Below are 26,740 nucleotides of genomic sequence, written 5' to 3'. Positions count from 1 at the left end.
ACAATAGTAATATAATAAGAAAGGAAACCTCTGGAGGCAGAAGAATTCAGTAGATTGATTTTATAATGAGAAAACGGTTATTTGAAACATCTGAATTTGTTCTCGAATAATCAATAAAGGTATTGAAATAAGGTTTTAGGGCGACCTAACATATATTAATTTGTAGCTCTTTCATAGCCACTGCATCCTCAACAACAAGCACTTTGCTTGGTGACACCAGTTTTCTTTGTTACACTGATCAACAGGTGTTAACAAGAGTATCTGAACTGTGCCTTTATCTGTCAGGACAGCCAGTGTCGTCTTTCTATCGTCTTCTTGGTTTTTATCACTTCTCCTTGGTCTCCTTATCAGGCTTGAACGTCAGTAATAGGTCAGAGGCAGAACGGCACTTTGCAAGGCCTCTAATCTCATCTCAAACACACAGCTGCACACCTCAGCGCTCTGTATGTACCTGCCTGTGTGTGTGTGTGTGTGTGTGTGTGTGTGTGTGTGTGTGTGTGTGTGTGTACTGCCTGTGTGTGTGTGTGTGTGTGTGTGTGCGTGTGTGTGTGTGCGTGTGTGTGTGTGTGTGTGTGTGTGTCCGGTTCACCTATTGTCAGTAGATGCATCAATAAATGGCATGTAGATAATACACAAAGAGTTTAGTAAATGCTGATCTGTTTAATGTTTATTGGCCATTAATAGTAGGTGTCAACTAGCAAGCTATTGTTGTCACTGATTAATCCAGTGCTATTCAATTAAAAACTGACTCGGGCCGGATTTTCAGACTAAGAACATGAGCTGGGCTGGATGTTTTTAGCAGACACTGAGCAAAGTTAACCATTTAAAATAAACACAAACAGATAACAAAGACACTGGATGTTTATAAACGTATTGCCACATCCAAAAGGACAGAAACACAATAGAAGAGCAGTACTTAAACTAAACCTGTGCTGAAATACTGCTTCTTTAAATTTTACATTTCAAACACACAACTTCAACACATTTTGATAGGTAAACATGTTAAGGTGCATATGAACATAAAAACTAAGTGTAGATTAGAAACACCATCTTTTGTTTTGGTCACATCTCAAAGTGCATTAAAAAGTAACTTGGTTAACAGTAAGTTTTCAGAACTTGAGACATTTTTCTTCTTTTGAAATAACAAAAAACAGAGTTTGTCCCTGTCCATATTTGGTCTCATCTGAGACAGTCGCATCTTCAGTGCATATAATCAAAAAATAAAAAATAAACAGTAGGCACAGTGATAGTTACTATCCCTTTGAAACGAAATAAAGCTGACATCAAAGTGCATAATAAAGTGCAACTAAGTGAAATAACTGTCAAAACAAAATGTCTTTCTTAAATATTAAACTTATAATAAGTGAACATAAAATAGTCACATAAATACATAAAACTACCTTTAGTGTCTGCTACAGCACGCTGCTTTGTTGCACTTACCATGTCTCGAAGACATCTGTGGCGAGAATGTTTGACGTGTCAGACCTGTTTGATAGCAGATGTCACACTCGTCTTAACTTGATCGTCCGTTAAAACTTCATCCACGACAGCCAACATGCAGTCCTTCACAGTTTCTGAGTCTGTGAACGGCCTCTTTTTCGTGGCCCTTTCCTGAGCTGTACAGGTCCGCTTCATTGTAGTACAGCTCCGGTTGTAAGATGCAGTCAAACTCTGAATTATAGCCGCTCTCTCATGACATCCCTCGGGAAAGTTTGTCCGAAACGCGGCATGTTTTTCAATGTGGTGTCTTCGGAGATGATAATCTTTCAGCGCTGCAACGCACTCGTTGCAGAGTAAACGCATTGGTTTGGCGTTCGGACTTGGTGGTAAATAAATAAATACTTGTCAGTCCACGCAGGATTAAACCGACGGTTTTCCTCGCCGATTTGTCGTTTCAGGATAGAAAAAGACATGATGCTATTTTCGCCTGTATAGAACTGCTAATGTTAACTTTTCAAACACGTCTCCTCAATGCAAGGCATTGTGGGTTAGTTGCTAGGTTACGGTATGTGTTGCATTCAATGTTTGCAATAATGTTGGAATTTTTATAAGAACTTGTCAGTGTTACTGAAAGATGTTCTGTTTTTCTCGGACCCAAGTCCCAATCACTCAGCAGTTGCTTTAGGGCCACTCAAGGGTTGCTTTCGGGCCGCATGTGGCCCGCGGGCCGCTAATTGAATAGGGCTGGATTAATCTGTTGACTACACTTGAAATACTTGGAGATAAAATGACGACAGTGAAAAATCCTGATATTTTCCTGGAGCCTTCAAATCAAATCAAATCAAATCACATTTATTTATACTGCATGTTTAAGATAACCTGAGGTGACTAGAGTGGTGTACATGTTATCAGACAGGCAGCAACAAGACTATGTGTTAAGCATCAGGATGGGATAAAACTATTAAAATCAAACAGTACAACAAAATTAAACAGAATACAACTAGAAAAGCACTCAGAGATCGCAGTATTCCGCCAAGGCTGCTCATTCCCCCATGTGGCATTTTCAGAAATGCAGCATTTTTTTTATTTGTTTATTTATTAGTTATTGATGATCACAAATCACGGCAACATAGAATGCGGCCATTTAATATCGATGTACCCACAAACAAAATGACCTTGCGCTGAGCACAGGCGTGTGTTACCCATGTGTACGTTATGTACAGATACCGAATCATGTGACCTAAATATGTAGCGGACAGTGGGAATTGATGGGACTCAGAAACACCCCCACAATTTAATCAGTTGTTTTTTGTATCATTTCCGACGGATAAGTCCTGATAAGTCCACAGTGGTGGATTAGTAGTAGGATCGCAATCATGTGATCAGCAGGCAGCTGACGTAGTGTTCACTTGTTGTCATAGTTACAGTGATGCCGTGCCGCTATCTGGCAACGATACAGAAATCTTTAACAAATCCATGGATCCAGACTATAAGCTGCATCACTGCCAAAATCTAATCACTTGATCCTTGTGTCATTTCTGACCTTTCCTGAAAATTTCATCCTAATCTGTTAGTTAGTTTTTGAGTAATATTGTTAACAGGCAGACAAGCAGACAAACTCTGATCATCACGTAACTCCGCCACTTTCCTTGGTGGAGTAATTATAAAACAGGCAAAACAGAAAGGTGGCTTGTTTTGTGCAACCAGCAGTCTAACGCCAGAGATATTCAATATCCAATGACATACAACCGAGAAAAACACAGTAATGTGACACATTCCTCCGTTTGAATTCAAAATAGGAACTTAACAATGCTACTGTGAAGACATATTTTGTCCTTGCTAGTCACAAAAGCGTTGCCAGTCCCTTTGTGTTAATTATCAATAAAAATCCTGTGTTTCCAACACTTTATAGCCTCATGACGCCGACAGCTAAATCTGTAGATGCGGCTGATCTTGTGACAGGGTAACACATAACAGTGATTCATTGGGTTGCCTGAGTGAAAGACAAGTGTGCTTTTCTTTTCCTCCATCCCGCCCCTCTCTTGTTAAAGGTTGCACTAACTGTGGTCATGGATCCCAAAACCTGGCAGCACCACACATGGGAAGGTCATACAGTGGACCAGAAATCCTGCCTGGGCTGTGTGACTCCCTTCTACTGATGTCAGCAGCTTAGCCTCTCGCTGTCTCACACACACACTTCTTGTGTCTTTCAGAGGAGAAGCTGGCAGTCGAACAGTAAGCTCATTCAGACTTTAAAATACAGAGTGGGTCTGAGCTGGAAAAAGAGCATCACAGTCGGTGAATGTTCAGCAGGGTTGATGACTAAGCAGTAGTTAACTGACGAAAAGCAACTTGTCGGCTCAAATGTGTCTCTCTAACCGTCTCAGCTGAGTTTTTAAACGTGAGATATCGGTGACTTTACAGGCTCTGTGGAAATCTGTGAAGTAGATTCACATCATTATTCACATCAGTGGTGTCTAGTGCAAGAAAATGTGAGCTGCCTTACTCTAGGTTGCTATGCAACCAGAAGAAACTCCTACGAACTGTTTTTTTTGCTGCTTGCTGTGGCATGCATGAAAATATGACACTGACCTGATCGTTTATCTAGCACTTAAAAAAACTGAATATAATTTTGAAATTGTGCTCCACGCCTCAGGTATAGCTGTTCAGTTCACAAACATCAATACACACAAAGAAACACACCACATGTTTAAACCGTAAGAGTCACTGAGAAAACATAGTGATAAACGTCATGCTACTCTATAGCAGTCAAAACTGAATGAATAAGAGGGTCCCCGAAGCATGGCTGTTAAGTGGTTTAATAGCAGCTGGAATAAACGAGAGCAGCTGTAATCAGCAGAAAGTAGAGCCTGAGGAAAAAGGAAAAATGCTCGGGTGGTAATCTGCATCATTCCAGCCTGTTACGGATTCACTCAAATTAGAATAACAGCCTCATTTTGTGTCTGTCACTGAAATATATTGAATATTGTTTGAAATCTGTTCAGCCATTAATGATTGCTTGATGAGATATGATAATGTTTATTTAGCTGCTATGATAATTCTCTTATTATTATTACGATTTGTAGCTAACTGTTCAGTAATATTTAATATTGCATCTCAATTTGTTTAATAGGCCACTAAGGAAATTACGTCCTACAGCATGACATAACACTGTATACTCCGGCTGCATTAGGTTGTGTAAGTGTATGGGGGTGGACACGCTACTCTGAACAAAGGTTAATCAGTCAGTAGGCGATGGAAAAGGATTTGCCTACTATGTTATAGCTGATTTATCAATTTTGTTGACTGTCCAAGCAATTCATTTCATCTTAATTTGAGTTTTTTTGCATTTTATGTGCTGTGTACTGAATATATTTGGGTGTTGTGGTATTAATCGGACAATACCATTGATATGAACACACCACCTTGGACATTTGATGGGGATTTTGCACAGTGTGTGACATAATGGAGGATAATTTAAAAAATATTCAGCAGACTAATGGGCATTCATGTAACCATAATGTTGTATTTGGAGACAAATGTTATGATTGTGTTATGCTGGAGGAACAGGATCGGCTTTGTCAGATATGTATATGCATTGGCGTGGAAAAAATGTTTTTTGAGTCTCTTTTCAGAGATGTTCAATGCTAGGTTATTAAGATATTTTTTTAGGGAAGTTATACATGTAATATAATGTAGTCCAATGTAGGACGGACCATTTTAATGGTGTTGCAAGAAATAGAAAAGTCACTCAGTTATTTATTTGTGGGGCTTACAGTGTTGCATTGTTGCTGAGATTGTGTCAGAGAAGTGACTGTTATTGTATAGTTTTGTGTGGTTGGACAGTACTGTTTAGATTGATTGACTGGAGGTTTTCAAGCACATAATGTTTTCATTTGTACTGATCTCACAGTGCATATGAGTCATGACAATGGATTTATTTTTGAAGGCAACGTAGCGTTTAATGCCTAAAACATGTGCACCGTACAGTATTTTAAACTTGGATGACTTTCTGGGTCCAACTCAGTATCATTTTTCACACAAAAAGAGAAAGCCAAGACTGATTTAATGTAAGTGATTGTTTCCACTATCAATTTTATGATCAAAACACTGTGCTTTCTTTGGATTGGTACCATTAAGGGTGGATCTGCATATTAAAGCCATCAGTTCTGATCCCAATCCAGTGTACCAGGTCAGTGCATCCCTAATCGGACTCAGCTTATTCTGTACCAACAGGGGAGGGCGGTAGTGTGGCATTTGTGGTATATTTCAACATGTTCATATTATTGCGTCCACCCTCTGCGTAGAAAAGCAGAGGGAACAGAGAACTATATGGTTTTCATATCATATTCAGCACACGGTTGCTGCAGCAGGCCTCAGCCCCGAGGCTTGATTTATTCCTACAATCAGCTATGATAAACCAAGAATGCCTTCTGCAGCATGAAAAACCTGGAGGCTCTGAAGGCACCACAGAACATGGAGTCTTGCTGTTTGCTGTCACAGTGTCTCCCTCAGAAACCTAGCCTTTATTTCACTGAGCAGCAATCTTGACTGCAAAGTGAAGCTGTCAGAGCAGAAACAGAGCTCATCTCATTAACGGCAGCATCTGAGAGGAAGAAGCATGGCAGGAGCTAAGCAGCCTCTCTAATGAAAGGAAGGCAGAGAAGGAATGTGAGCTGCAGTATATCTAGGGGTGTGGACTGTTCGGACAGTAAGAAATAGTTTGGCACCTAACATAAAAATGAATATAGATTCTCTTTCAACACAAATTTGAACATATTTCCGGTGGGTGTTGCCCCTTGTTGCAAATCCTGTTTGTGATATTAATGTGGAGGATCTCAAGGCTGCAGCAGGTGAGGAGGGTATCTGGTTTGCATCTCTGCTTTTTGCAGATGATGTAGTTTTGTTAGCACATCCATGTTTGAAGCTGTGGTTCTCAGCCGAAAACTGGTAGATTGTTCTCTCAGGGAGAGTTTGTTACTGTTCCAGTTGAGGGATTATAAGTATCTTAAGACCTTGTTCATGGGTCACAGTTAGGATGCAGGGTGGGGTAAACAGATGGATTGGTCCAGCATCACCAGTAATGCAGGCGTTGCACTGGGCTGCTCAAGGAGCAGTGTATCTCTGAACAATAGGGTAACAATTGCCCAAATGCTTGAGGAATGGATGTCATGTGAGCAAAAAAATAGTTTAGATGTCAGGAAACATTGTATTGCTGATGTCAAACAATTTCACATTATAAAACATGCATGCACAAATCTGCACTGTACAGACCTTTTTATGTGATGTTTCAGAAAATGTTGTCTCAACAAGAACATTGCACAAAATTTTGCTCCATTTTATGTGTCACAATATATGACATTAACTGTCTGCACAGCTCTTTTGATTAGACTGGATGTCTAGTTAGATAGATCTCGGCTATAATGTACAATAGAACTGCAGTAATGCCAGCTTATAGAGAATTATGCTCCATGTGTACCAATCGTGTGTATGCAGACGCTGCACTCAGGTTTCCAGCAGCGAGATGAAGTGGCTTCTAACAAGGAATGGTTCTGCATGATAGATAGATCAGCCTGTGGCGTACAGATGATCCGAAGGATATCATTCTTGAGTTTGAGCAGGATTTATGAGCAGAGAGCTGTTTGTGATGGAAGAAACTGACACGAGTGTCCTTGAGGTTGGTTGAAACAATTCAAATAGGAAGGAAAATGGAAACATTAAGGATGGCGCAACCAGGTTTTAAGTGGACACATCTCTTTTCATCTCATTTTGTTCAGACTGACATGAAAGGTTGATGCAACAATTTGATATTTCTCTGCTAAAAGACAGACGGGTAATAGTGTAGTAGAATATAAAATTCTTGGGGAATCCTCCAGGGTTTAGTGTCACTGTGTGGAAACCTGATATGGAGGCAACGCTGTCAGGATTTTCTATTTGTCAAATTGTTCAGCTGAATGAGTGTTGCTGGTGTATCATAGAATGTGTATAAGGATGGACATTCTGACAGCTTCCCACAAGTGAAACCAAGATGTCTCTGCAGAGGTTTCTGCTACCTGATCACTACAGTACGGAGCATGATAGCAAGTAATGGCACTTGCACAAGATGGGGACTTCAGTTTCTGAGAGGTTTTGGCTTCACTTTTGTGTAGTTGAAGGGATTAGTGACGTGTCATTCATCTTGACTTCCGTTCAAAAGTTTGGGGTCACCTAGACAATTTCATGTTTTCCATGAAAACTCCCACTTTTATTCATGTCCTAACATAATTGTACAAGGGTTTTCTAATCATCAATTAGCCTTTCAACACCATTAGCTAACACAATGTAGCATTAGAATACAGGAGTGATGGTTGCTGGAAATGTTCCTCTGTACCCCTATGTAGATATTCCATTAAAAATCAGCTGTTTCCAGCTAGAATAGTCATTTACCACATTAACAATATCTAGACTGGATTTCTGAATAATTTAGTGTTATCTTCATTGAAAAAAACTGCCCTGCTTTCAAAAATAAGGACATTTCTAAGTGACCCCAAACTTTTGAACAGTAGTGTACACTCTCTGTTTTTTTATACTGTATGTTCAGATGCATGTATAACTTGCAGTAGTCTAAAATAAAGCTTCATTCTCCCAAGGCCCCTGTAGAAATCTTTGTCTTTGTTTAAAGTAATTGGAACAATTGTGGTTGTTTATTGAAAATTTATGTCATTTTTAAGCAAAAATACCAAAACATTTAGAGTTTAACCTTGTTAAATTATCCATTTTTCTTGTTAATAGAATATTGGAGTAAATAAGCTATTTGAATATGTCCTGGGGACGTCATAAATGCCTTTTTCACAGATTTCAAATATAAGATATAGCTAATCAGTTAGTCAATAAAATGATGTCTGATAATGAAAACAGTCATCCCCACTACACACTTCCAAATCTAAATTTCCACTTTTTTGTTATTTTCCCTCAATTTAGTTCCAGTTCTGCTTCCATTTTTCTGAAAGATTACATCCAGAAGTACAAAACTTCACTGTTACCATTACAAACAAGCATTTGAGGATAGATTCATTTTGTGTTTACTGAGATTCTGGGAGCTGAATTTCCAGTGGCCTTTTCTTGCATAATGAATCAGGTTTTTTTTTTCCTGCATTTAAAATGCTTCACATGATTACCTTTCTGTTGGAACTGTGGGTGACTCAACCATCTGTGATTCGTAATGGGAGTTTAGATTTGTAGAGAAGCGGTCGACCCATAATAAAATATTTATTTTCCCTTGATAGATTGAGCAAAGACCTGGATATGTAGTTTCATGGGAAACCGGTCATGCGTGTTTTTTTTGTTTTGTTTTTTTTTCCTCTGGGAAAAGCAGCACATTTCAGCTTGAATCTCTTTCATCATCCCCTTTCTCCCATCTTTTCATCCTTGTCCGTTTCCACTCACATCTCCATCCTCCCTGCACATCTCCACATGATGATGCCTTTCCTCTCCGTGTGTTTGTGTGTAATGTACGCAAATGTTTGACATCATGACATGATGACACAATGTAGCCCGCTGAATCTGTCTCATCGGAAAAAAAACACTATTTGATCCAGGTGTCAAAACAGAACGACACACAAGCAGCTGTTCTTTGTTTAAGCAGAGAAAGCTTTTATTCATACAGCCGCCTTGTCTTCCTCTTCCAGGCCTTTCAGTCAATCATCTCTGCTCTTACATATTAATTAGGCATAATTTAGAATTAATGGCCAGAGATGGTGACAACTGTGAAAGGAGGCTGACCAGTGATTGTAATTGGCATTTAAAGAGAATACTTCAGGAGATCACGCCTTATTAATCATGCTGTTACAGCTGGATGTCTGCGCTATTCTGGACTATTTGTTATGGCTGTTGTGTCGAAAGAAAAATTAAACATGGCTGGTTTCATTATTTCTCTGTGCATGTGCAGTAGCACATTTGGACATTTGCAGAGCTCTTTTGCATTTGTTTAATAAAGAAGGGACTGTGCCTGGTATTTTTGAGAAGTGTGCCTTTTTTATTTACAAGCAAATAAGGAACAAGAGTTTCGATTTGAAATGCATGTCAAGTAAGTCTGCCCTTTATTCTACTGACAAAATGCAAAAGCAACAAAAAGGGCTATTGCTTGTTTAAAGTGAAGCAAAATCTTGCAATATGATTTTATTGTCAAGGCAACTTGATGTGGTGAATATGTCAGCAAACAATTGTTTATTTACACATCCAGCACATTATCATTCATTTAATGCTAAAGTTTCTGGTCACCTGGTGAATGTAGTTTGAATATTCACTCTCTTTTAGCTTTATCTTTGGTCTGTAACTGCTCTAGGGGGAGATATTTGGCTTTCCAGCCTCAAAATGCTTCATTATATTCTCCAGCTAATCACTAACTCTCTCTGAGCATTAGTGTCCAGATGGCTCTTTCTTTGCTGACAACAGCTGCAGAAAAAAAACTACTAGAGAGTGCTGAGAGGGAACTATCACTGTACAGTTATGGGCAAGATAAATAAATCATACGCTGGACAGTGTGTGATCCATGTGGTCAGCAGTAGATATATTAGATGACTGTAAGTGGCGAGAGAGCTTCTTGAGCTGCTTACATGTGAAATAAACATTTCATATTTGTTTAGCAATTTATGGCGGCTGAACATTTTGTCATTTGTTTTCTGGCCAACACATTACCCCAATGGTGAACTGTCATTTTTACACTCCATTTGTTGCATGGTTTCCCCTTTAACCCTCGCTGGCCCAAACATGTGCCAAGATAAAATTCTGCTGTAGTGTTTGAAAGCACAAAGCCTTATGTTATGATTCACACAGTTTAAGTAATTTCATTGATATTGATTATTAGTAATCAAGGAGGCTGATAACTGTCATCAAGATATATATATATATATATATATATATATATATATATATATAATTGCATTAAAATGTAAATATTTGTGTCAACATTTAGACTAATCCATGTCCAAAGCAGAACTTCACTGAAATGGCTTTTTATTAATGTGTATTAATTTAAATTGTACTTGACTTATTTATTTTATCAGAAAGCATTTAAAAAAAATACTGATACAGATAATCAGGAAATGCTGAACGTTGGATCCCATAATTGGCCAAACCGATTACAGCAACAACAACAGCAGCAGCAGCAGCAGTAACGCTTCCTTACTTTGTAATAGCAGTGCACACACAGCAAAAGTGCAGTTTCTTAACTTTTCTGTTGTCCACAGGGACGCAAACTTGTTAAATCACTTTGTGCTGCGCACTGTTTTTTCCACTGCAACAGAATGTGTCCAAGCTTTTTGTCTTTTTTAGTTAAAAAAGGGAACCACAATGTTTGTTTTTACCTGTTATATGTTAAGCTAAGCTACGTAACTCCTTGCTCCATCTACATACAGATATGAGAGTGGTATCAGTCCTCTCAACCTAATCTCTTCAAAAAGCATAGAAAGATTATTCTCAAATGTCCAGATGTACATTTAAATTTTAAAGATTCATATTATTTGAAGCTGGGCTTGTTTTAGGGAATATTCATAAATATTTCATGTGTTGATCAGTCTGAACAACATCTCTAAAATTGCGTGTTCAAAAATCTGAGTCTGGATTCTCAGTGTATCATGGGAACAAAGATAGAAAGGAGATGAACCTTTGCGGCACCGTGAGCTAACTGTGAATACAGGGTCACAAATGTGTGTCATGAGGATGTTGTCGATCCACCGTGGAACCACCACTGAGTCATTTTTTTTTTCCTGAATCATGCCCCAAAACCAACAGCCTGCATGCAGAAAAGATGGCGGTCTGCCTTTCCAGCTCCCCAAGCAACAGGCTGAACACACGGGCATGTTTGTCACCTTAGGGCGTTGCATCTGAGGTGTGAGTCACACTGTGACTGAGGTGTGTGTGTGGACAAATTAGGATTGACAACAGGAAGCAGCCACATCCCATTTCCCTCCTCTCTTCTGTCAAACCTCCGGTGCCTTCTGCTTCCACATGACTACAGATTTCTGTTTGCTGTCTGTTGTTTTTGCCTCCGCAGTATGTTTTTTTCTCTTTGTGCCCTTTCCGTCCTCATCGTGGGTTTTTATCGGCTTTCTGTCTCCCTTTTTATTTCTCATCATTCTCCTTACATGTGGATACATCTGGTAAAAATATATATTTATTTTTCCACTCTGAGCTATCTGTTTTGTTCTTTCAATCTCACACCTGATTCCCTTCCTTCCCCATTCCCCACAGATTGCCAGGCGGTTGGGTGCATCTGTGCAACCCTTCTTTCCGCAGCAAAACAGAGGGAAAGAATTTCTTGTGCTGTGCTCGTCACGTTCCTCCTCGTGGGATCGCTCTTATCTGTCTCCAGTAAAACAAAACTCTGATACAGTTGAATAATTAATTAATACAAATTACCGATGCAGCAGAATTCAGATGCCAAAACACAAATGGCCTAATTTAGGGTACATGCAAAGTGAACTCAACAATGACTATTTCTAGAAATCCCTGAGATAGCTGCTGTACTGGAGGCTGCACTGAAACAGCACTCTGTCGTTGCTTTCTGCATTTATTAACCTGAGTAATGAGAGCAAAACTCCTGCTTCAGATTGTTAAGTGATACACACCAGGTGCATTACGTGCTCCCATTAGGTACAGCTCTAATAATTAAATCAAAATTAATGACACCTGGCATCATTAAGTATAATTAGATGCATCATATACAGCAAGATGATTTCATGATATAATCTGCACAGGCAGTTTGCTAATGTATGTTGTCTTTACACGAGCACTCCTACATCCAGCAAATGTCTCCTTGCATTTTGTCATGTGTTTTTGATGAGGGCAATGGTCACAAAACTCGTCACTGTTCCATGAAAATCTGATTATACATAAAAGCTAATCTTATCTTGCACAAAGAAGGCATTATTCTTATCAATAGTTGTTATTCATTCTTTTCCTTCCTTTAGGCAAGGCAATTATATCTGTGCAGCACATTTAACACAGAAAGGCAATTCAGAGTGCTTTGTGTAATGCCTTAAAAACAAACAGGAAATGCAATGTAAGACACTGCAATATATTTTAAAAAAGATAGAAATGTATGTAAAAGAAATAAGCCTGTTGTTTGGAGGAAAAGACTAAATAGTCGACCTCACTTCCTTAAAAACACTTAATAAAGGAAAAGACAAACATAGAAAAAAGAATGTATTGTGAATAATGAGTGCTTAAAGCTGCACTAATCAATAAAAAAAAACGACTAATCAACTGACTACACATAATGTGAAAGCGACCACTCAGCGACAAAATCCACAGAGAATTCTCAGCTGACTCTGCCATTCTCAGCCTCATTGTTTTGGTGTTACAGTTCACAACCTTACTGTTCAGTACATTTTTAAACATTATTATACGGTATAATTTTCAGTGACAGCTGTTTCAAGAGGAAAGGCTATAAAACCTTTTTTTATTGTCAAATGTTCCACTAACAGCATAAAACAGAAATGAAAGAAAGTAGACCCTTGTGCAATATCCAACCCTAACCCTAACCTTTCAAGAATGACATTATTACTCTGCCAAGAAATGGCGGAGTTATGTGACGATCGATCGGTTTGCATTTATCTGTCCGTCTGTGTGTGTGTGTGTCAGCAACATTACTCAAAAACGGACGAATGGATGGAATTTTTAGGGAAGGTCAGACATGACAAGAGAAGATCCAACTGATTAGAATTTGGCAGTGATGCGGCTTATAGTATGGATCCATGGACTTGTTAAAGATTTCTGTATCATTGCCAGATAGCGGAACGGTGTCACTGTAACTATGACAACAAGTGAACACTACGTCAGCTGCCTGCTGACGATCACATGATTGTGATCCTACTGCAAATCCTCCGTTGCGGACTTATTAGGACTTATCGGTTGGAAATGATACAAGGAACAATTGATTAAATTGTGGGGGTGTTTCCGAGTCCCACTAATTCCCATTGCCCGCTACGTATTTAGGTCACATGATTCGGTATCCATACATAATGTACAAGTGTACACGTACACGCCTGTGCTCAGCGCAAGGTCACTTTGTTTGTAAGTACATCTATATTCAATGGCCACATTCTATGTTGTTGTGATTTCTAATCATCAATAACTAATAAACAAATGCTGCATTTCTTTTTAAAAAAAAAAAAAAAATGCCATTTGGGGGAATGAACAGCCTTGGCATTTTGATCCCAGATCGGTTTCATTACCCTCAAGTGGATGACAAATAAGCTAATACCACTTTAAGGTTCAAAGAATGTAATAGTTTAACCTGGATTTTGAACCACCCAAAGGCCCAGTATGCCCACTGGAGGTTTGTTCTTGCTCTCGAACATGCCTGTTATTTATTTTCAGAAATATAGATTCTAGAGAATATATATTTCCCGCCTGTGTCTTCAGTTTGTTTCTGAGAGATCCCTGATGATGTGATCTTCTGATGTGTTGGCTGGTTGTTGAAATTCCCCTTCGCTTGCCTTCTGCAGAAGTAGAGAGTCAGAGTTTACAGTGTGGTGAGGAAGAGATGGATGGAGGAGCTTGGAGCTGAGACAGTTCATGCAAACACACACATTCTTCATACTTTCTCTGTAAATTTCCCCACTGAGTGTCCTCTCCGGCAATGCAGACAGTGTACAGTAACAGGCCTCTTTTAGCCACTTTACACACAAACTTTATATGATTCAGTTTGCTCAGCCCTGTTATCTCACATTATGAGAAATTACAAAGTGGCTCTAAACAGGCCTGATCACATTGCGACGTTTAGAGAAGCCATTTAATTTTAACATCATTTTCTGATTCACTGATTATTTTCTCAGTTTTGATATCGCTTTCATTCCTGCCCTGCAGCCAGCCGCCTAGTTTTGGAGTCATATTTTTGTAATCTTTGCCTGAAGATAAGGAAAAGTTAACTGTGCCAGACTCCAAACTATTTTTATCTCTGAATGTCCCCGTTTCAGGAACATTCAATGTGCGTGTTATTGCTGTTTTGGAACAGTTTCTGGATCATGTGATGTTTAGTAGCAGTGGATGTTTGGCAAAGTAACAAACCTGATGAGTGACTTAGTTTATTTCATGTGCACAAACCTATTTAAATTGAAAGACAGTGATTTTACATCCCCTCCATTCCATGTCTACAGTAATGGTCTGTACTATTTTAATGGTTCCTTTTGCTTTCTCAAGGCCGGATGGCTGAATTGCCTTGTTATGCTCTCCTGATTGCATTGTTTAGACAGACCTGGCCTGTTTATGAGATCACAAACATGGATAGAAAAAGGCTTGAAGGAGGCCGGGAGCTTCTTCAAGTTCTAGAAGTTTAGATCAAGACATATTCAGCTACATCCACATATTAAAGGGACTGTCTAAATGTGAAAGGTGTTCTGAAACATTCAGTGAGTTACTTCATTAGTGGATCTCCAGGAAATAATGGACAGTTGTTAGTCTGTCAAGAAAACGTTAGGAACATTTACTGGATCCAGCATCTCAAATGTAATTTTAGAGGTGACTTGATTAACAAGAAAAGCAGGTGTGTGTTATGCATGTGTACCTTATGTACGGATACCGAATCACATGACCTAAATGTGTAGCAGATGACGGGAATTGATGGGACTCGGAAACACCCCCACAGTTTAATCAATTGTTCCTTGTATCATTTCTGACGGATAAGTCCTGATAAGTTCACAGCAGGCGATTTGTAGTAGGATCACAATCATGTGATCGTCAGCAGGCAGCTGATGTAGTGTTCACTTGTTGTCATAGCAACCGTGATGCCGTGCCGCTATCTGGCAATGATAGAGAAATCTTTAACAAATCCGTGGATCCAGACTAGAAGCCACATCACTGCCAAAATCTAATCAGTTTGTCCTTGTGTCATTTCTGACCTTCCCTGAAAATTTCATCCAAGTCTGTTAGTCTGTTTTTGAGTAATGATGCGAACACAGACAGACAGACAAACTAACGCCGATCGTTACATAACTCCGCCAAGGCTCCACCTCCTTGTAGAGTAATAAATGCATATACACAGAATTAATGAGAAGAATAGTTAAAATCCCAGTTAGCTGAAGCTCTTATGAAAATAAACAGCAACTTAAAGCAGCTATAATTAATATACAGTATTAAATGTGTCATAGTGATGAACATACAGAGAATTTCCACCCGATTCTGCAGCTCCTCTTGACTTAACAAAGTGAGTTTTCTCTGTCCATCTTCCCTCTCAAAGCTCACATAATATTGATCACATGGTACATAGGTAAAAAAAAACATAAAACCAGGCTAACTGACAAGTGACCACAAGTATGACTCCAAATGAATGATTATGTTGTTCCTCAACTAAAGAATAAAAGTAAATAAGCAAGTGTTTGCTAAAGAGTTCCCATGAAAGGATTAAAAGCTGAAGATGTGCCAATGCTCTGTACTCAACTTGCCTCCGCTGCCCCCAAGTGCTCAAAAATATCTGACCAAAATAACAGAGAGGTTGATTTTATGTTTTTTCCACTGTTAACAATGCAATATTCTACACTACATTATATTTAGCTCCTTTACTCCGATATGGACTTGTACCAACACCCAGTTCCCATCCATACAAAGACTACTCCGGAATACTGGACATGAGGGACCGCTTATGTAATCCAGCATTCAACTTATTCAGCTCATATGCTGTGACTAATCACATCTCAACGGTTGGGATTTTTTTTAATTGCCAGACCCTGCATGATTATTCATTCATATACTGTTTTTCAGATGACAGAACAGAATCGCTGCAGGGAAAGCAAGAAAAAAAATATACAGAGCCAGCTGCAGGCAATCTCTAACGCTGTCTGAATTCCTGGTTTGTTCGCCTCTGTATCTGGGTAACACGCTGTCCCTTCAAAAGATGGGAACTTGGCCCTGCTGTGTCTGCGGTATAAATATCCAGCTGCTCTCTCACCCTCTATTCCTCTACTCTTTCCCCCTTTGTGTTTTTCATTGTGTATGTCTCTGTCGCCAACCCCTCGGTGTGTACAGCCTCATTCAGAAAGGGAAGGGAAGCTGATGTGAGAAAATAAGTGTCCTGCAGTCACATAAGGACCCAGTACAAAATAATCTATGCTGAACATGGACCTTTCTGTCCCGTGGGAGGTTGAGCAGGTCTTCGGTTTGCTCCCTGACCTTCTTATAGCTGATTTGTGAAACCAAGTATCCCCTCCAGCTTAAAGAATGTCCCATTTAATACACCTCCCCACTCTCTACTCTGCCCTCAGGGAGGTCGCCCAGATTGACCAATTCCTTCAGGAGACGGCGGCGCGTGAGGCCAATGCTAAGGTACGCTTGCAGCAGTTTATCGAGGAGCTGCTAGACCGAGCCGACCGAGCCGAAAAACAGCTGCAGATCATCAGCAGCTGTGGCACCACGCCGAACGGCAGCCTGGGACGCTGCAGCCTGCAGGCCTCGAAGGGGAACGGACGCCAGGTTGGTGTCTTCCAATGCACTGTTTGTATCGGTCAGAAGACACTGAAAAGTACGATGCACCGTTGTTGTTTTTTTACTCATTTTGTTGATGGGGGCTGCACAGTGGCTTGGTGGTTAGCACCGACCTGTGGCAAGAAAACAGTCTTTAAACCCTTAAGCACAGTTACAAAATGAGTTTATGTTAGAGCAGCTGACAGTGGCTTGGTAGTCAGCACTTTTGCCTTGCAGCTAGAAGATCTCCAGTTCATGTCCACGGCTACCTGGGATGTTTCTGCATGGAGTTTGCATGCTCTGCCTGTGCATGAGTGGGTTTTCTCCGAGTATTCCGGTTTCCTATTCCTATTCCTCTCACAGTCCAAAAACATGCTGAGGTTAAGTGATGATTCTAAATTGTCCATACGTGTGAATGTGAGTGTGATTGTTTGTCTCTACACACACGTGGACAAAATTGTTGGTACCCCTCGGTTAATGAAAGAAAAACCCACAATGGTCAAAGAAATAATTTGAATCTGACAAAAGTAATAATAAATAAAAACTCTATGAAAATTAACCCATGAAAGTCAGACATTGCTTTTGAACTGTGGTTCAACAGAATTATTTAAAAAAATAAACTCATGAAACAGGCCTAGACAAAAATGATGGTACCCCTAGAAAAGACTGAAAATAATGTGACCATAGGGACATGTTCAATCAAGGTGTGTCCTCTAATTAGCATCACAGGTGTCTACAAACTTGTAATCAGTCAGTCGGCCTATTTATAGGGTTACAGTAGTCACTGTGGTGTTTGGTGACATGGTGTGTACCACACTAAACATGGACCAGAGGAAGCAAAGGAGAGAGTTGTCTCAGGAGATTAGAAAGAAAATTATAGACAAGCATGTTAAAGGTAAAGGCTATAAGACCATCTCCAAGCAGCTTGATGTTCCTGTGACTACAGTTGCACATATTATTCAGAAATTTAAGATCCATGGGACTGTAGCCAACCTCCCTGGATGTGGCCACAGGAGGAAAATTGATGACAAATGGAAGAGACAGATAATACGAATGGTAACAAAAGAGCCCAGAACAACCTCTAAAGACATTAAAGGTGAACTCCAAGGTCAAGGTACATCAGTGTCAGATCACACCATCCGTCGTTGTTTGAGCCAAAGTGGACTTAATGTGAGACGACCAAGGAGGACACCATTGTTGAAAACAAATCATAAAAAAGCCAGACTGGAATTTACCAAACTGCATGTTGACAAACCACAAAGCTTCTGGGAGAATGTCCTATGGACAGACGAGACAAAACTGGAACTTTTTGGCAAGACACATCAGCTCTATGTTCACAGACACAAAAATGAAGCATATGAAGAAAAGAACACTGTTCCTACTGTGAAACATGGAGGAGGCTCTGTTATGTTCTGGGGCTGCTTTGCTGCATCTGGTACAGGGTGTCTGGAATCTGTGCAGGTACAATGAAATCTCATGACTATCAAGGTATTCTAGAGAGAAATGTGCTGCCCAGTGTCAGAAAGCTTGGTCTCAGTCGCAGGTCATGGGTCTTGCAACAGGATAATGAGCCAAAACACACAGCTAGAAACATCCAAGAATGGCTAAGAGGAAAACATTGGACTATTCTGAAGTGGCCTCTATGAGCCCTGATCTAAATCCTATTGAACATCTGTGGAAGGAGCTGAAACATGCTGTCTGGAGGAGGCACCCTTCAAACCTGAGACAACTGGAGCAGTCTGCTCATGAGGAGTGGACCAGAATACCTGCTGAGAGGTGCAGAAGTCTCATTGACAGTTACAGAAATGGTTTGATTGCAGTGATTGCCTCAAAAGGTTGTGCAACAAAATATTAAGTTAAGGGTACCATCATTTTTATCCAGGCCTGTTTCATGAGTTTATTTTTTTTAATAATTCTGTTAAACTACGGTTCAAAAGCAATGTCTGATTTTCCTTGGTTAATTTTCATAGAATTTTTATTTATTATCACTGTTGTCAGATTCAAATTATTTCTGTGACCATTGTGGGTTTTTCTTTCATTAACCAAGGAGTACCAACAGTTTTGTCCATGTGTGTATGTAGCCCCGTGATAGACTGGTGACCTGTCCAGGTGTCTCTTACCTTCACCCTAAGTCAGTTGGGATAGACTCCAGCCCCCTCTAATGAGGATTAAGTGGTGTATAGATAATGGATGAATGGATGGATTTTGTTGATGGCATTTCAAACAAGATCTGTTTTTATTTTAGGACAACAAAGTCATAAGACAAGATTGCTATCATACAAACTGCATTAATATACTGCATGAACACACGAAGCAACATAAAAATAAAAGAACATCATAAATGTTCTTTTATGATTATACAATCTGTTTCAAAATGCATTTGACTTGGTTATCACTCAGTATTACTTTTTACCATTGTTTCTTCTTCTTTTATAAAATTTACTATGTAGAATTCGAGTTTTACCACTTCAAGACTGCATAAAACGTCCAGCTTTATGACAGTCCTTAACAGAGCAGCTTTTTGCTGTTGAATAGTGCATAAGCATTGATTATATTGAGTAATGTCCCTGTAATGCACCGCAGATCAATCCTCTAATAGACTTAAAGATGCCTGAGACAACAAGTCGACTGCTTTGCGATGCTAAAGGGCAGCAGCCACCTGTTTTTCATACATCAGCAGATGAAGTTCAGTAAGCTATAAAGGGACAAATAAGATGGGAAATGGGACGGGATGCAGAGGGAGTCTGTGTTTAATTCGGCAGAGATTTTGTGGTTTGTAGCTGAGCAGGAGATAATGAGAGTGCCTGGAGGTGTGTTGTGAACGGACAGTTCAAGTCTTTTAAGTCATTTGGCTCATTTGCTGTGACAGCCAGACATTACTGTCTAGTCTTGACTTTTTTCTCGCTGAAACGCAGCAGTAAATTGAAGCTGCGAGGTGCTTCAATCACTCAATATAAATTGAACATAAGATTCAGGTTTGTAAAACATTTAGGCTTTGTCGTTAACCATCTACTATTTGTATATACCTATATACAAAGGTTATTATCTGGCTGATTATACTACATGACCTCAAAGTATGTGGACACCCAGTCATGACACCTTGACATATGATGTTGAATATCTCATTTCAAAACCACAAGTATTCATATTTTTACTGTATTATCATTCACTCTTTTATAGTACATTTATTTTATTCATCCAGGAGCTTTGATTTTCCTCTCAGTCTCTCTTGCCATCCCTGTTTTGTGTCTTGCTTTTGTGATATTATGTCTCATTTTTCTTATTTTGGTGACAGTTTGGTCTCCACAGACTGTAGATGTTTTTCTATTTCCATGCTTTATTTTCTCTCTACTGTGCTCATTAGCTTTAGAAAGATGCTTCACCATGCTGAATGTATCTTCTTACCGGCTTCAGTAATTTTGGCCCTTTTTTTTTTTTTTTTTTTTTTTTTACAGATTTTGAATCATTTTGAGGCATTTTGTGAAAAGTCCGAACTCGTTTTAGACAAATTTTGAGCTATTTTGGACAAATTCTGAGGTCAATTTAGACAGCGTTCTCGATAATTTTTAAAAAGCTGTGAGCTTTCAGTCATTTTGACAAATTTTGAGCCATTTTGAATTTTTTTTTCAGTCATTTTGGATAATTTTGAGTCTTTTGAGCTTTCCACATACATTTCTAGCCTGGCAGCAGGGATTTATTTCCATTTAACTGCAAGAACATTTTGTGCAATACTGAAATCAAGGCCTGTTTATACAAAACATCTAAGAATTATACTGAAATTGCAAGTAAAGATAAGACTTAACCCGACTTGTAAAGTGGACAAAATAATAGAAAATTGAAAGCAAGTTGATGTATAAGAAAAGCAAACCAGCGGTGTGTTAGAATAAGAAAAGAAACCAGTGCCACAACAGCAAATGTACACAGATGCATATAAAGCGACTACAGTTTGCACCACTGATGCTTGCAAATTAAAGAGTGTGATGTCCGATCACATGTCCACACCTAATTCAAATGCAAAAATGCATGAAGCTATTGTGGCTAAAGATGTTGTGTACAATTATTCCAAACACGTAACAGACGATGTGTGCAAGCCTCACTCCATTCTATAGTTATATAAGATCTACTTCTGACCAAGTAAGAGGGTTGATGGAGCTCTCTCAGATTTTACAGCATTTCGCTTCAAAAGAAATGAGATAACTGGCTTTTATCCTAAAGGTATTTCAGTAAATCTGAAGGATTGCTACGTTGATCTCACACTTGACTCTTACCAAAATATTCCTTTAATTATTCCTGGCCCAAGTCTCTGTGTGGGTACATCAAGTCTTTCCACAACAAAATGGCTAAATTCTGTCTTTATGAACCTTCTTTTTTTGCACTTACTTTACCAAACTGTTGGCACAGGAAAGAACTGTGGCATTGCTATATGTGGTGGTAAGATGTATCCTAAGTGGAAGTGTGGGGCTGATGTGTTGCAGAGATCAAGAACAACATTAACACCATCCATCATCTATACACCGCTAAATCCTCATGTGGGGGAGCTAGAATCTGTCCCAGCTGACCTAGGATGAAGTCAGGGGACACCTTGGACAGGTCACCAGTCTATCACAGGGCTACACATAGAGACAAACAATCACACGTTCACACCTATGAACAACTTAGAATCACCAGTTAATCGCAGCATGTTTTTTTGACTGTGGGAGGAAGCTGGAAAACCTGGAGAAACCCATGCATGGACAAGGAGAACATGCAAACTCCATGCAGAAAGATCCCAGGAAGGCGAACCAGGGATCTTCTAACAGCAAGGCGACAGTGCTAACCAGTGATCCACTGTGCAGCCACAGTAAAACCATCTGCCTAATGGTGTGAAAGTCAACTTTGTGCAGCAGTGACATATCTGATCTGGTAAAGAATAGACCCCACAGGACTTCGGAAGGTTTCCTGTGGTATCAGATTCAGATTCAGATTCAGATTCAGACAACTTTATTTGTCCCCAGGCGGCAATTAAAAGGGGCACGTAGAGCAGGCAGTGCAACAATGATGTAAGAAATCGAGTAAAAAACAAGAAATTTGAGATAAGTAACATAAAACAAATATAGACATGAAGACAAATGTAGAACAAGTAATATAATAAGAATAAAAATAGAATGAAAAGAAAGGAAAAAAACACAACTAAGTAACATACTAGTACAAATATGATGTACTAGTGCAAATACAGGTGATCAGGCACTAAGATGTCAACATTACTGTAGGGTGTAAGGTGGGTGACATGACCTACTCTCTGAACTAGTCAACTAGTCATCACAGTTCAGCTGCTTGTCAAAGATGCTCAAATCCTCATTCTTGCCCATTTTTCCTGCTTCCAACACATCACCTTCTACTTCTTACTTGTCACTTGCTGCCTAATGCGTCATGTCTATTGTAACAAGATAATCAAGGATATTTACTTCACCTCTCTCTGGTTTTAATGTTGTGGCTGATCAGTATATATCTGCCTATTTAATGATGCCTGTATCATTTTGTCTTGTAATTAAGTGCTACTTGCTCACAAAAGGATTACAGGAGTCGTACTTGTGTTGACAAGGTGAAGCAGGAGACTTGATCACTGTCTGTTTAGCATTCAGCATCAAAGCTGTGGGAACAGTGAAGCTCTGCAGCAGAGTACATCCAGACCAGAAAAGAGTTCTCGCATAAAAAGCTGCCTTTTGCTCCGGAAACTGGAAATTCAGCTCTTTGTCTCCAGGCTTTAATAGTTGAACTGTGCCACTTTTCCCCTTTAGTTTGCCTTATTACACAATGATAAAAAAAAAAAATAATAATAGCAGACAGTGTCTGATCTTAAAATGTCACTTATTCAAATTATTATCCAGCACTTGTAGAAGAAGATGTGACCTGTTTCACATTGCACAAATGTGTGTGCTGCCATGGAAACCGGTTCTTGCTCTCGCTCAAGGTTTCAACGTGATTTTTAATCAGATGTGAAGCTGCGCGGATCTGCCTGGGAAAAATTCACAGTTTAATTTTTGCGTGTTATTTCAGCGATACCGAATAAAGCATCTTGACCTTAGATCAGCATCACAGACATTGTTGGCGTCCTCAGTTTGACGACTTTATGTAGTCACACAGTACAGTGAGTAATGTAAGTGGTGATCACTCTTTGGTGATGTTACAAAGGAGTAAAAAGCTGAAGCACACTGAAATAGAGTTTAAATGAAATTCTTTTGCATACAAGAATTATATCCCTAATTTCCTTCCGCTATAGTAAAAAGCCATTTGACCTGGAGTTGACCTGACATTCAGCCTAAGTTTAAACGTTCTCTCCTTGGATTTAAACACCACTAAGTCTCATGCGAATAATCAACATGACAAGTGAAAGCATGGAGTCGCACACTTGTTGGCATCTTGTTACACTGTCAAGGGAAGCCCAACGATGTCACCTAGCCAATCACGCACCTTCACAGTCTCCATCGCTCTTTACTGCATCAGCAAGGTCACCCTTATCTCCTAGGAGACAGGTTTCACAGCCACTGATGTATTTTAGGACCGACAGTGAGAGAGGGATGGATCACTGTGTTTCCTTCTCACTCTAGCTCATTCCAAGCTGAATGTAATACATTTCTTCACAGGAAACAAGGGGAATATAGCCTTAATTAACTGAATGTGGTGTTTTACAAATGTTGGATTTGTAACAAAGGGGAGGACAAGGGGTAGAAATAGAGAAATACTTGAGTTTTAACCAAGCTTAAGTCACCAGACGGAGTTTTACCTTCAGATGAATGCCTTTGATTCCATCTATTTCTTGGAAACGTGTCCCTGCTCTGCCTTCACTGCAGTCTGTCCAGGAATTAGAGCCATGGATGTTGTTTGCCTGTTTCCTCCGTGGTCCATTTTCACTGGCACTGAGCCAGAAACAAGCTGCGTGAGTAAAAGCAGAGAAAAAGAGAGGAAGAGCAGGAGTGACAGTGTCTGTGTTTGTGCACATTTTCTCTCTGTGGCACGTCGCCGGTCTGGTACACAGAGTTCCACCTGGCGCCGCTTCACACACACACACACACACACAAAAATAAACGCACAAACTCTGCACACAGCACACTTCAGTGCACAGGCAGCTCTGAGTGATGTGTGAAAGAGTGACTAGGAGGATTTTGTTCTCACTCAAGTAGAGAGAGAGACAGAGCTAGGGTGCGATTGCACACCTACAACAAATGCGTTTTAAAATTCTCACCTGCTTTCAGAGCCACAACCAAACATTTCAGACTGCAGGAAAGACGCTGAGTTTCTTTGCAGTTTATGGATGGAAATATTGGTTGGTCAGAATCGTCCAAGATCCTTTGGCAAAGTAAAACAACACAGCTTGATTGCTAACTGGCTGCACCGTCCTGATGCAGGATATTCATGAGCCTCGTGATTTTGCTCTCCTGTGTTTTTCTGTAGCATCATTGTTGGATGTATTTTTTTAAATAAATGTTCACGAAGGCCAAAGAAGAGAAGAGCTTCAAGATACTACTACTGCAAAATAACAGAATTAATGAAATTTTCTTGCTTCTTAAAACTCAAGAGGAAAGAGTGCTTATTTGTTTTATAACTTTATGAAACATCTTTCTATTCAATGTGTAACTCCAGTGAGAATGAAACAAAAAAACCCATCTTGTTATGTACGTGGGCCATATATGTGCAATAATTTATTGATATAGTTACATGTCTTGTAATTGTTTCCCTTGATTTCGAGGTTATGTCAAGGTTATTACGACCAGAATCAAGATTAAACTTAACCTGCCAATTACCACCAATGAAAAGGCTTAAATGCTGTTGTAGACTCACCTGCATTATCTATAAATAGCAGTGTTTTGCACATATCAACGTCTGTTCACATATGACAGTACTGCACAAGATTTGCACAAAGAATTTATTTATTTATTTTTTAACAATTTAGATTTTATCTTATCTTATTTTTATTACATTCTATTTTATTTCATTTTATTTTATTTGATATTTCAGTTGTGTGAAGGGAACTTGCAAAATGAAAAGCGTTTCATTCCTCAGGGTAACCACTGTGTCCCTGCTGTGTATATGACAATAAAGTTCTTGATTCTTGAATCTTATACAAAATGAATCCACTGTAAGTCAGGCATTCTTGTTCCACAAAGGATGATGAACTTTGTGTTTTATGGCCCTTCCTAGTATTTGGACACAACACTATGCAAGAGTTCCGTAAAATTGTTCGAGATTTGCTAAGCACCGCTGTCTGGTAAAAACCTTGACAAGGTCTTGAAAACTAGCTGCTGGAATAACCTTACATTTGCTGTGTTAATTCCTGATCCCCAGAGAAGGTATTTTTAGGTATGTGCTCACTCTTCCCCAAGTGTCAACATAGGGCCAATTCAGTGGCATAATAATGTAGACCAGGAGTGTCAAACATGCGGCCTGCGGGCCAAAACCAGCCCTCCAGAGGGTCCAATCCGGCCCGTGGGATGACTTCACAAAGTGTAAAAATTACAGAGAAGACACTGACTACAAAATGTAAATTTGTACAACTATAAATTAAAATTAATTTATAGACCATGACAAGTTGTTTTGATCATAAAGTAAAATACTATATTGCTCATTGTTCTTTTGTCATTTTGTCTCATTTTTTAAATATTTTGTCTTGTTTTTGTTGTTTTTTGTCTTTTTTTTTGTTTCGCTTGTGTTTTTTGTCTTATATTTGTAATTTTGTGTTTTGCTTTATTCGTTGTTTTGTGTGTTGTTTTTGTAGTTTTTTGTTTTTGTCTCGCTTGCGTTGTTTGCCAATTTTTTTGTTGTTTGGTTCCTTTTTTTTCATTTTTTTTATCTCGTTTGTGCCATTTGTGTAATTTTTTGTCTTGTTTTTGTCTAATTTTTGTCGTTTTGTAACTTTTTTACAATTTTTTGTCTTTGTTGTTTTGTTTCATGTCGTTTGTCTCATTTTTTGTCATTGTTTCTTGCTTTTGTCGTTTTGTGTCTTATTTTTGTCATTTTGTGTCTCATCTTTGTAATATTTTGTCTCGTTTTTTTGTTTTTTGTCTGACTTTTGTTGTTTTGATCATAAAGTAAAATACTAAATCATTCAGTTCCAGATACCTGTGACTAAAAGTTTTATGCCTTTTTGTAGATACTCTATGATCCGTACGTTGTAATGTGTAAACGATAAACTGAGGCATAATGTTTTTGAAATTGAATTTATTTTTCTTAAGAAATTTCGGGTTGTTTATGATGTTTTGTAAAAAGACAATTCCTTAAATGTGAACATTTTCAGAATGTACTTTTTTGCACTAAAAAAAAAAGATTTAACTCTTTTAACTGGTCCGGCCCACTTGAAATCAACTTGGGCTGAATGTGGCCCCTGAACTAAAATGAGTTTGACACCCCTGATATAGACAATACATGTTCTTATTGCATTCATGCTCTCTCAGTATCTTTGAGATGCAATTCTGTATTCTTTGTGTCATATTTAATACAAAGTGACCCCCACAGTCCTAACAAACTTCTTATTCTTGCCTAATTGTCTGTGACTGATCATCATTTGCTCAGATGCTCTATTTAGTTATACGGTACATACTCTGAAATGAAATGAAACCAAATCATGAAGCCATCGACAGCTGTCTTCAATTAGAACACAATTGTGCTGCTGCTTTCGGCTCGATTGTATCCTACTTGACAAAAATCAGACCTGTCAGAGCCTCTTATGTTCAGAAAACTTTCCCCTAATGATTTCAAAATGGGCTGCTGCTTCATTTGATATGACCTTATTCACTTTCCACTAGGAATTTGTTTGCCAGCCTTCTGTAGCAATTATATTTTTACAGCAGTGCTACAGTACTGTGACAGCTGTATGATAATGATGCAT

General features: G+C 39.1%; 1 protein-coding gene across 2 annotated transcripts in view; it reads left to right on the top strand.

Moving 5' to 3' along the window:
- Positions 1–26,740, top strand: part of fbxo41 (F-box protein 41) — a 67,822-nt gene that overhangs the window by 20,018 nt on the left and 21,064 nt on the right. For both annotated transcript variants that reach the window (XM_055010144.1, XM_055010145.1), the window contains exon 4: positions 16,680–16,887. In XM_055010144.1, the coding sequence (XP_054866119.1) occupies positions 16,680–16,887 (208 nt within the window). The remainder of the gene's footprint in view (positions 1–16,679; positions 16,888–26,740) is intronic.

The sequence above is a fragment of the Amphiprion ocellaris genome, chromosome 4 (assembly GCF_022539595.1).
Source record: "Amphiprion ocellaris isolate individual 3 ecotype Okinawa chromosome 4, ASM2253959v1, whole genome shotgun sequence".
Classification (NCBI taxonomy): Eukaryota; Metazoa; Chordata; class Actinopteri; family Pomacentridae; genus Amphiprion; species Amphiprion ocellaris.
This window is presented reverse-complemented; position numbering and strand designations above follow the sequence as displayed.